At 29.9% G+C, this 12,942-nt stretch overlaps 1 protein-coding gene across 19 annotated transcripts in view; it reads left to right on the plus strand.

Annotated features, from left to right (window-relative positions):
• Nucleotides 1–12,942, plus strand: part of LOC117171699 (glutamate-gated chloride channel) — a 151,281-nt gene that overhangs the window by 50,262 nt on the left and 88,077 nt on the right. For all 19 annotated transcript variants that reach the window (XR_004466911.1, XM_033359239.1, XM_033359235.1 and 16 more), the window contains 2 exons: nt 4,333–4,553; nt 7,039–7,121. Coding sequence is in view for 18 of the 19 variants with exons in the window: in XM_033359239.1 (XP_033215130.1) it covers nt 4,333–4,553; nt 7,039–7,121 (304 nt within the window). In the remaining variant the exon portion in view is untranslated. The remainder of the gene's footprint in view (nt 1–4,332; nt 4,554–7,038; nt 7,122–12,942) is intronic.

Genomic DNA, 12,942 nt, shown 5'->3' on the forward strand with positions numbered 1-12,942 from the left:
CCCCCCCCCCCCCTACGTCTCTCAATTTTTCTATAATTTCTTCTACTTTTCTTCTTTTTCTCTCCCTGTATTTCACCTACTTCTCCTCCCCGAATTTACATACTTTTCCTCTTCTTATATTATCTACACCCCCTCCCTTCACTTCCGCTACTTCCCTACGTTCCTTCCTTTCCCCTTTCTTTATTTGCTGTCATTTCCTCTACTTCCTCTTCCTCTGATTTCCTCTACCAATAAGTTAAACAGTGTAGACAGTAGGTGCGCCCATAAGTACAAAATATAATACATTTTTTATGTTTTATAAATCTACTAATTCTATTTTACCAGTTCTGTAGAGTACATGTTGTTATGTTTTTTTTGTTTTTTTTTTTATATTAAAATGTTCGATGCAAATCGGTATGGAATCGGCTGAGATATAGATAACTAGAATTCTTTCGAGAAAATATATTTGCGTTTTTTTTTACTTGGAGACGAATCACTACCATGAATCTTGATTGTATTAGTTTTCAACGTAGTATAATATAATTTCATCAATGGCGATAATTCTCTAAAAGGTTCTTCGTAAGCTATCAACTTTCAGCTCAATTAATCTCATTACGAGTTTCTCTTTAGAACATGTGGGCACTAGAGCATACACTCATAATGTAATAATGTTGTTTCTACTGAATAACGAGCACACCGCAGCAGGAATGGAAATGTCTTCATTCTATAAAAGCTGACTGCTGGGTAGTTCCGTTCTTAATCGAGTTTTTGTTAAGTTTTCGAAGCTCTTATTTTCGACTGTTAATATGTTGCCATTGAAAATTTAACCTTCAATTCAAACTTCTCTTAGCTTATTAGTAAAACAATGGAAAGGAACTAGAACGTCTTCAAAGAGCATCCATTAATTACGTCAGGTTTTTTGTTTGAGGGGAGAGGGTTAAAATTTCTTTCTAATTATTTTTTTAAAATATGCTAATTTAATTCCTGTTGTGGTTGCTGAAACCACTTTTTATACCATTACGAGGTCTATCCGGAAACTATACCGCCTTGTGCTCAAACTTTGTACCTTGTCGTGATATTATAAAAAAAAATTATTTATCAAGAAGTTCTCAAGCGATACATGACGCATTAAAAAGAAAACGGCCTGATTTGTGGAAAAGTGGTTACGGCAACGCACCTGACCTGTCACCGCAGCTTATCTCGAAAATTCTGATGAAACACGGCCTTTAACAAATTTGGCAAGCCTCCCTGCAATTTATGGTTATTTTCTAAGTTGAAGTATCCTATAAAAGGAAAACAATTTCAAGAGGCAGAGGAAACAAACTAGAATGCAATGAAAAACCTGTTAGCTATTTCGAAATGTGACTTTAGGGAGTTCTTTCGACTGTAAGAGTATTGCTGGAAGAAGGTTATGTCTTCTAAAGGGGAGTAATTTGAAGCAGATGACATCGCTATTAAACAAAATTAACTCTTACACATCATGCGCCATGAAATTGGGTAATTTTCCGACAGACCGCGCATACGCATAATATAAACTGGTTTTATTTCTTCTTTTGTAAGAAAAATTGTATTTTACACTTTTCCAATCATTATAAGATCGAACAGTTAATTATTATTAAGATCTGGCGTATATATTTCATAAAATCTCCTGAAATTTTTCGCAATCTTTGAAATTCTTTGAAATCCCATGGATTCTTATAAAAACTTTATAAATCCTTCAAAATTTCTCAAATTATGTGCAAATTTCTGAAAGTCCTTTGAATTCCATTAATATCGTACATAATCTCGTTGAAGTCCTTTAAAAAGTTTGAACTTCATAGAAATGCCATCAAATCCTTTATAAATTATGGAAATCCCTTAAAATTATTAGAGATTCTATTAAACTTTTAAAACTTATTTAGTCTTTAAAATGACTTCAAGACATTCAAATCCTACAAAATTCCTTAAGAATATATGATGATACGTGAAATCCCTTAAGATCTCTAGAACCTGTTAAAATCCTTAAAAGTTCGGGAAATATTTCCAAATATTGAGATATTTCTTTGCAATCTTTGAAATCTTTTTTAAACGCATTTACACCTTTTAAAGCAGTAGGAGTCTGCGTGAATGTTTTAAAAGACATTTAAATTACTTTATATAAGTACTCGACAAAAGTATTGAAAGTAGTCGAAATCTCTCCAAATCCTTGATAATATTCGAGAATTCTTTTAAATTCTGTGACACCTTACGACACCTTTTCACATATATAAATACACTTTTAAATCGTTTAAAATCTCTTAAAACCGTTTAAATTCGCATGAAATTAATAAAAGCCCTTTAAATGTATTAAATCTATTAAAATTTCTTAAAATCCGTTAAAATCCTTGCAAATCTTCGGAAATCTCGCGTAATCCTTTTTAATCTTCTGAAATCCCTTAAAATTTATGTTAGATATCTTAAAATCTCCTTAAATTTCTTAAAATCATTCAAAATCCCTTGCAATCATTCAAACCCTTTTTAATTCGCGGAAACCGTTCTCAATTTCTTAAATCCCCTCAAAATTCCTCAAATTTTTAGGAATCATTCGTTATCGCTTAAGATATCGTGAGATTTTTTAATCTGATTAAACCCCTTGAAGTCTCTTAAAATCTTGCAAAATCTCTTGAAATCTTTTAGAATAATTTTGAATGCACATTTTTCTTAGAGAACGGAAAAATTGTTTACAAAAACTCTTAGTATTCGTTTATAAAATCAAAAAAAAATTTTTAGGAATCTATTCGTTTGTCAGTGCGATTGAAAACAGTTTTTTTACGTAACTTCTTCAATTTTAAAGTAATTCAAAGCATCTGCATTTTCAAAGAACATCTTTGGATTCTCTGAGCAACGATATGATACTCGTAACTAAAACCTCTACTTTACTTTCATAGCCAACAATTTAACTTTTAAATTAAATTCAAACAATAAACCAAGTTTTAACGAAAGAGGTAAATTTTTAACTAAAATTATGAACTTTTAAAAAAGCGAAAATGTATCAAAGTAGTTCCGATTTCAATCAATTAGTTGAATTTTCAAACAATAAAGATGAATTCTCAACGAAGAATGTAAAAGTTGATACTTCAACCATTGAAGATTATAATTTTAAATACAAGACAGATGAAATAAATAGTTCAAACAAAAAAGACGAATTTGAAACCAAATTTAAATTTCAAGCCAAAAGGGCGTGTGTAAAGGTTTACAAGAGGTTACAGGTAAGGGGTTACTTTTTTCAATTGGGGAGTTTTTCTTCATTAAAAGCCTTTTGATTTCAATCATGTTGTAGTAAAAAATTATAAGTCCTTATGATACATTACAATATTTCACGAGAGTTAAAATGTTAAAAAACTATACTAATGATTTTATTTATATATTCACAAAAACAATACAACTAGAAGAACTAAAATCTAGAAGAATCTGTAGGAATGTACAGGTTCAGCAAGATTTTAAAATTATAACTATTATGCAAAGGTTTCCATGTTTTAACTGTTAAGGAATGGTATTCTAATATTTTTTTAAAGTTCAAAGATAGAAACTTTTTTTTAATAACGATCATTTACACAGGTTAATATGAAATTGTTTTGTTGTATTATTCATAATATTTGCCATCCTAGGTTGAAAAAGATTTTAGTAGATTTTTTTAGGTGTCATTTTTCTTAAAAAGTCTGAATAACAGACAAAAGTTGTACTTTCGTGCTTTCTTGGTTCACTGAGAGAACAAATGAAAATCCTTTTAACGTCCAATCCTTTTGATACAAAAGAACATTTTTCTAAGCTTTGTAATAGGTTGATATTATTTGTAGGTTTCCGTAAAAATAATTTTAGTTTTTTGTACTTTTTGTTAAAATTTGTCGACCAGAGACCGTTAAAAAAAGATACCCGGAGAAAGAACGGTGTAAAGTTTTGGGAAGCTTAGAATGTACTCACTTAATAAAGTATGAGTTAACCTCTATTTTTAGTTATTTTTAAGATTTTTAAATGTGACTCGGTAAAAAAAAGTTGAAAAAGTTTGTGCAATAATAATGTAGAAAGTAAAGCGAAAGTTTTACCTTTTGCCCCCTTAAGCAGGGATTCAAGAATCAGTTCCTTGTCCTTTGGACTCATCGAATTTAAAATTCAATTAAAGTATAAAAACTTTTGAAGTTCGTTTGTTTCTCTGAGCAACAATAGAAGGACTGAAGACCTTAATTTACTTTACTTTACTTTGAGTGCAAACAATTTAACTTTGAAATAAAATTCAATCTTTCTAGCTTTGAAGTTTGTAAGAAATTGGTATTCTCGATGTTTGTAGGGTAGTACACACTACATATGTTTCATCAATTTCTTTCTGTTTGCTTACAGAAATACGAGGTGGAATTTCTCCTGCAGCAGCAGTGGTACGATCCACGATTGCGTTACAGTAACAGATCACGTTACGAATTTCTGAACGCAATCCACCACCATAACGACATTTGGCTCCCAGATACGTACTTCATCATGCACGGAGACTTCAAGGATCCTCTCATTCCAGTCCATTTTGCCCTGCGGATCTATCGCAATGGCACCGTCAACTATCTGATGCGGTACCGACAAGATTTAATATAAAAATTATAGATTCAATAATCCTTTTTAATTCGACGTCTAATTAAACCTCTATTTTTTAATAAACCCTGGTCATAGTATGGATTGCTACCAGGAAAATATTTGTCAGGTTTAGTAATTAATGAACTCCAATTCAGTACATTATTTTGAACTATTTAGAATTAACTTAAATTTATTTGAATTCTTTAGACTTTTTTGTATTCTATGTATTTTTTTGAGTCCTTTCGATTGCTAAGAATTATTTTAAGGTCTTTGAGATTCTATACAAATTCCTTAACAATCTTGAATTGACTATATTCACTAGATTTCTTTAATAAATTGAATTCTCTGAATTTATTAATTCCTTAAATTGCCTCAAGTCAATAAAGTGTTCTAATTTTGCCAATTCCCTTAATTCCCTCCAGTATCTAAATTATCTAAAATCCCTAAATTCCTTGAATTGCATACCTTGCATTTCTACAATTCTTTTAAATTACTAGTCCGAATCTGAATGATTTGAATTCACTAAATTACTTGAATTTTCGAATTTACTGAATCCCCTAAATTCCTGATTTATCTGAATTGCTTGAATTGCCTGAAGTCTTTAAATTCCCTGAATTCATTTAATTACTTTATTTATTTTCTGAATTCTTAAAATTTCGTAAATTCTACGAATTACTTTAATTATACCAATTTTCTTACTTATACCAATTTCCATAATTCTCTATATTCTTTAAATTCTCTAAATTGAAGTATTCCTTGGATTTCTTAAATACCCTGCGTTCCTTGACTGGTCTACATTCATTGAGTTTATAGAATTTCATGAATTTCTTCCATTTCCTACATTTTCTGAACTCTCTGACTTCTTTCACTTCCCTGAATTTCATGAATTCCTTCCATTACGTTAATTTCACGATTTCCTATTATTCTAACAATACCCTTAATCCTCTGCATTCTCTAAATATTTGAAATTTCCTGTATTCTTTGGATTCTTTAAATACCCAGAGTTACTTGAATACCCTGAATACAAATAATTCAATGAATGCAGGGAGTTCCACAAATTATTTAATTCTACGAATTCGTTTGAAGAAAATTAACATAATTAAAAAAATGTTTAAAAAGTTTTAAAAATTATAATCACTTCAAAAGTATTATTTGAATTCTCCGTATTCTTTTGAATTCTCTTGATATGCTTGGAATGCCTTTAAAGTAGTTTTATTTCTTTTGAATTCTTTAGCTTTCTCGGAATTACATGAAAGTTTTGAATTCATTACATTCTATAAATAACTTGAATTCTCTGAACTAATTGATTTTTATGAATTCATTTAATTATCTGCTTTTTTAAAATTTTCTGTATTTCTGGAATTTTTTGAATTCCATGAATTATTTAAATTCCTTAAAGTATCTGAATTCTTAGGATTCTTTTGATCCCCTAAATTATCTGAATTATCCTAATTTTTTGAAATCCAAAATTTCTCTGACTTGGTTGAATTTTTGAAATTTCGAGAAATTCTTTCAATTTCCTGAAATTCTTTCAATTTCCAGAAATGTTTAATTTACTGAAACACTTCAAACTTCCTTAAATTCCTAAATTTCTGGAATTGCACAAACTCAGGTATTCCACGAATATCGGAAGTTATATCATTTTGAATAATTCATCAAATTTGAATAATTAATGAAAATTATAGGAATACAGAAAATTTAAAGAAGATTACAAGAATTTGAAAGAGTCCGAAAGAATTCTTAAATTCTCCGAATTCTACAAATGCAGGATTCCTAAGAATTCAGGAATTCTATAAAGTAAATTAATTTTTGATGGAATTTAATGGAATTCAGAGTACTGCAAAGAAAAAAAAGTTTGAAAGAGTTTGACAAAAATTTCATGTAATTCCAAAGAATTCAAAAGCATTTCACAAACTCAAAAATATTCGAAAATATTAAAGTGAATTTAAAATAATTATAAATAATCAGTAGGTCTTTTAGACGACTAACACCAAAGAGGTCACTTTAAAAGTTCACTCCAAGAGATATTTTTTATCATTCAGGTAGCGAATTTTGATTACGAAATTATCAAGTTGTAATCTATATTCAATATAATTCAAAACAAAAATTAAAAACCCGTTTATAAGTGGTTAAAAATGTGTAAACGTTCATTAGCACTCTGGATAAGAACCGCCTTTACGCATTCAAGTAGACAGTAGATATGGAAAGTTTTGGTCAGCCAACAACTGGAAGTGGCATGTTCAGTTAACTGACCGAGCTGAATCGATATCCGCCCGCAGCTCATAAAACCACATTGGTTTTGCATACCAAATATTTTACTTTTTTCCACTTAGTAGACCCATCGTCAAGTGAAATGAAGAAAATTACACATTTTCCTCAAAACACCCACAAAAGAAATTCCGTTTAAAATTCACTGTGACCGTGATGCTAAATAAAAATTTTATTTATTTCACCTGTATCACTAATTTGAAATTTATCTTTCAGGCGGCATCTAATCCTGTCCTGCCAGGGTCGACTCAACATTTTCCCTTTCGATGACCCCTTATGTTCATTCGCTATCGAGAGCAGTAAGTATTAAATTCATTTAAAAAAAGGTCCGAGAAGAGATTGGCCTGACGTCAGAGAAAGGGGGAGAAGCTAATAGGTCAAAAGTCATATCTGAAATATGACAGGCCGCAGTTTAGGAATGAAATGTTACATGCCAAAAGTTAGAGGTCAAAGGTGAGAGGTCAAATCTCAGAGATCAAAGGGCAGGGATGATGGGCGAGGGTTAGAAAAAAGGAGCTGTTTAGAAACTACGTAAACGCTATTTTAAACATTTTTCACCCCTCCCCCTTTTAAGTAACAATTAAAATAACTAAAATCATAGGTTTGACACATCTTTGATTATTTTGTAATGTTTAGTTTACTAAAAAGTAATGCCAAACGATTTTGCAAAATTTTCTATTTTTGTAGTCATAAAAAATTAAGAATTTAGGACCTTTTTCAAGATTTTTTTATTTTTGTTTTCTGATGGTTTTACATGAAAAAAGCATTCATTTACAATGTGACGCAAAAAAGATTACATTTTTAAAAAACTAAGAGAAATACTGTCAAGTTGTGAATTTAAATCTTTTATTTAGAAAATTATTTTTAATTCTCGTTTTTGAACTTTAAGGTGATTATCGATTTATTTTTTTTTTTTTATTATTATTGATGATACTCAACTAGGCGAAAGTAACTCAGAATCCAATTGATTTTGATTGTACATACCTTATTGTTTTACGTAAAATAATGAATAGACAGATGTTAAGTAGTTTTTACTCAAAATGAACTAACACTGAAAAATGGATATAATTTTGTATACACAATTGTCATGTACAATTGAAAAATATAGCCATTTTCCTTCATAAAAGCCCAGTTTCCTTCGCAAAATGGTACGAAAAAATCTTCTGCATTATTTTTAGTTAAATAAAACCAGAGCTTGGGAATCTTAATTACTTTTACGATATTTATTTTAAACAACTGCTTATTTTAGACCTTTTTACCTAAAAGCACAGTTCATTAACAGAAAAGTATTGCTCAATACGTTTTGCATAACATTTAACTACAGAAAACTGGTAATAAACAATTATATTTTTTCGTAATTATCATAAACAATGTTATTATAAACACTAGGACCACTAGGAATAATGTCCTTGTATGAAGTTTCTGCCTACTGTTTTAAATCCACTAATCATATTTTACAACGGCTACACCTTTTTCCTCCAAAACGAAAGGGAAGGTGATGCATTTTTTAGTTTAAACCTTGTGATTAAATAATATTTTCTGATAAATGGTAAATTTATTTAAAAGACTGTTTTCAAATGAAAAATAGGTAAATAATGCATTTTTTTAAAAGAATTTCTTATATAAATGACAGGTGATATTCAGTGGCAATGTGTATGGATTGAAAGCTATTTAGCATGTGTCTAGAAATAATGTTATGCAAAACAATAACTTTCACTACTTCTCTTTCTCATCACAGCAGATCAAGTCACGAATATTGAAAAAAATTTTCACGAAAATAATAAGAAATACAGCTTCTTGTATTTTAATGTCAACTTAAGCAAACTTTAAGTGTTAATTATAAAGAAATTGATTTTTTAAAAATAATGATTGTCTCAAGGTGAAAAAAATATAATTGAAAATGTTTTTTAGGGTCATTCACAAAATAGGCTATATATTTTTTAGGAACTTCTACCCCTCCCCCCGCCCCTTCGTGATACTTTTTCCATTGGCCTTAACATAGAGAATGTTACTTCGATAGAATCCTCTCCCCCTAAACGCATCACGTATTTTGTCAATAAGCCCTTAAACAAACAATTACAAATTTACAATTTATCATTTTTTTATTACTAAGTAACTTTGTATAAATTCAGATTTAATAAAATCATCAGGTACAGAGCTATAAAATCTTGAACAAAGGTACTACATTTTTTATTGTTAATTACTTTTAAGAAAATCGTCACAAAATTGATTATGAAATATAAGAGGCTATGGGCCGGGGTTCAAATTTTAGAAGCCAAATGTCAGAGGTCAACGGTGAAGGGTTCCAATATTAGAATCCAAACGTCAGGGAGGAACGGTGAGAATCAGAGGAAAGGAAAATGAGCTCAAAGGCGAATGGTCAAAAGGCAGCTTTTGAAAAAAAAAACAATGAAAAGAAAAGGGAATTAAATAAAATGTGAAATATAAGAGGCCATAGGTTGAGGGTCAGATTTTAAGACCCAAATATCAGAGGTCAAGGGTCAGTAGGTCAAATTGGAGAGAAAGAAGGAGCAGATGAAAGGTGGAGGTGCTCAAGGGCCAATGTTCAGAGGTTGTATTACGTAAAATATGAGTGAGCCAAATGTCAGAGGTCAGAGTTCAAGGTTAATGAAACCCTAATAATATTACGATGACAATATTATCTTGTTTTGAAATTTCTATTATACAATAAAAGAATCTTGAACTATTTAAAAAAAATTGAAACTTAGAATAATTCAAAACTGAAGAAAAGAAACTTTCAGTCTTATTGTCAGTCATATAGTGGAGGGAAGGAAATAGGCAAAAGCAAAGAAATCAGAGATTATCAAGCTTATTAATATTCCTTACAGATGACATACGATCTAAAAGGCATTCAATATTCTGCAAGCGTCTCTCGTCGTTTGAAAAATAGATGAAACGTTCCTCAGAGATTGTAGGAAGCGCACGGAAAAATTTGAAAATAAAATTACATAGGTGGTTTAATATAAAAAATGTAAAAAGACATGCAATCATCTTTTAGAAATTTTGAGTAAAGAATATAAATTAGAATATTGAGATCCGAAAAGGAAACGTAACTCAGTATTCAAGTTTGTCGCAGAAAAAAGTGGCAGTATGTCTTTATTACAAGAGCTGAGGTCATAAAAAATTTCATAGCCAACTGCAGTGAATAATGTAAATGAGAAAGAGTGGAATAGGATATATTTATTATAGTGTTCCATTTTAGCAGTTGCTGTAATATATCTATATTTTTTATTAAAATACTCTCATGGCACTGAAGGATAAGATAAAGAAAAAATTGTAAAAATTAAAAGAAAATAACAGAAAAAGGTAAATGAAAAATGTAAAAAGAAGAATTGATCAATCAAATTTGAAATCTGTCAATAATAATTAAAGAAACATTTTTTATGTGAGCAGTGCAGAAGACAAAAAAGCGCCAATTTTAAATTTTTATTTGATTTTAAGAATTATGCAGGTAGACCAGATCAGTGATTTTGTTGACAGAGTAATCAACTTCTTTTTTAATAAGGATCATTTCAGGAAAGGAAACATCCATTAGTTACGTAGGGATAATTTTGGAAATTCCACATCATCTGATGCTATTTAAAGGGGTTCAGATGCTTTTACGGAATTTCGAAGGATCTTAACAGATTTCAAAATATTCCAAAGTATATCCACGAAATTCAAAGGATTTGTTAAAATTTGCAAATATTTACTAGAATTATAAAGATTTAAAAAAATTGTACCCATTTTACTATTTGTAATTTCAAGTGATTACAAGATATTCGCAAAACTCAATGAATTTTAAGCAGATTAACAAGAATTCAAGGGATCTCGCGATATTTTGGAAAATATCACAGATTTTCAAGGATTTAAAGGGATTTTTATGGGATTTGTAAGATGCAAAAGAATTTCAAGGGATGTGATAAGATTTCAAGAGATTTCACGGGGTTTTTCCAAGAAATTTTAACGTATTTTAAGAAATATTAAGGAGTTTAAATAATTTCACGAGATTTCAAAGGAATTAAAGACATTTAAAAATATTCTGAAGCATACTTACGGATTTTAGAGGATTTCGTAAGTTTTCAAAAGCTTTTCCGAATATTATATCAAGAGATTCGGAGAGATTTAAGAGATGAAATATTTCACGCAATTTCAAGTATTTTGATCGATTTAAAAATATTGCCAGATAATTCATTAGAATTTCATAGATTTAAGCCCATTTGAAGAATTTAAAAGATTTCCCAGAATTTCAGATAATTTAAAGAAATTTCCACTGTTATAAAAGCATTTTATAGAATCCCCAATAAGATCAATTGATTGAACTTTTTTTATCAGGAATTTACGAAATTTTCAAAAGCATTTACTGGATTTCAAAGGAGTATTCAGATTTAAACTTATTTTAAGAGATTTTATTAAGAGCGTATATTAGATTTGAAGATTTTTAAAATCGTTCTCTCTATATTTATTCTTCATCTGTAAAATAGAATATTTCTTAATAAAGATAAGATAAAACATATAATGACGCAATGTGGATAATATTATAAAAGGTTATTTCTACAGCAAGAAAGTGTTTCAATTATCATAATTTAAACAAATTATTAGGACGAGGAAACCTAAGTCACAAATTATTTACCCCCCCCCCCCCCCCCCCCCCCCCCTAAGTAAGGACTCGTAAGAATATGTGCCTCCTCCCCAAACAAAAAATAGTCTATAAATACAATTTTTCATCGGTTTGGATAAAGAAGTCACGCCAATTTAAGGCGGGAAGTTTAAGGCGCTTCAAACAACTGTTAAATTCGCGAGGGGCAAACTAAATATAAATAGTTGAGTTGTTGAACGCCACATTTTAAGCACCTGATCTAAATGCAATAATACCGGACGGTTCAGCTCGCTTTTTCCCGAAAAGATCCTTTTTGTTGTTGTATTTTGCAATTGACAATAAAAAGTTATTTTTCGCTTGAAAGTCGCGCGAGCTATACAGTGAAACAGTAGTATAGTGTCGCGAGGGGCAGGAGCGGAAAGCGGGGGACTCGACTGTATCCTCACGTGTCCCTCAAAAGGCTGTCAATCTGGTTACATCAAAACTACGTCGAAACGCATGAATTGTTGGCCACAATATTTTGATTACATAATCTAAAGGCAATTATACCGAATCGTTCAGCTAGCTTTTCCTCGAAAATGCTCTTGTCTCTGCAGTGGCAGAGTGCAAGAGCGGCAAGCGGAGGGCTTCATAGTCTGCCCAAGCTACACACCAGGGGTCAGAATTTTTAGAATGGCATATCTAAACCAGGTTTCTACAATCCAATAATGAAGTATAATATAATTTTGTTTGGTATCTTCACACAACTTTCGCATATGAAATGACTGTATTTATACGTGCATTCATTATCAATTCGCGAATTACCAAGATTAATGTTTCAGCAACCAAAAAGTTTTCAACTGTGAAACGTAAAGGAAACAAATTTTGTAATTTGACATTTTCAAAATTTTGAAGATGTTGAATTTGTAACATTTATAGTTTAAAGTTGTACAAATGTTTCGCGCCAAGGCAAACAAATAATTAATATAATAGGTAACACAAAAAAATGGTTGTTCATAAATTAGCGAACAAAAGTTAGATCTACTTTATTTACCACATTAAAATAAACTGAACTAATATGTTTAGGAGAAGGATAAAAATAAAATATTGTTCACTAAAAGTTGGAAGACGTCAAACATCCATTTTATTATTTTTTATATTAGTTAAGTATATATGTATATATATATATATATATATATAGAATATTATAATTCGATAGAAATTGTGTAAATAGACAAGAATGAATTGTTTAACTAATTATACAATTTTTAAAACAGAATGTGACACTTCAAGCAATTACCAACTATTACTGTTCAAGAAGAAAATAGATTATTTATTTTTACATGTTTTGGAAAAAAACGATTTTTTAAATAATTTATATTTATTTAAACAATTAAACATAATTAAAAACGTAGTGGACAATATTCTAATTTTCCAGTGGTAATTATTTGTATGAAAATGACGACAGAAATTGCTAACAATTAAAAGTTATACGTAAAAATTTTTATTTTTTATTTTCGATTCATGTTTGGGGCGATGAG

This window comes from Belonocnema kinseyi, chromosome 4 (genome assembly GCF_010883055.1).
Source record: "Belonocnema kinseyi isolate 2016_QV_RU_SX_M_011 chromosome 4, B_treatae_v1, whole genome shotgun sequence".
Taxonomy (NCBI): Eukaryota; Metazoa; Arthropoda; class Insecta; order Hymenoptera; family Cynipidae; genus Belonocnema; species Belonocnema kinseyi.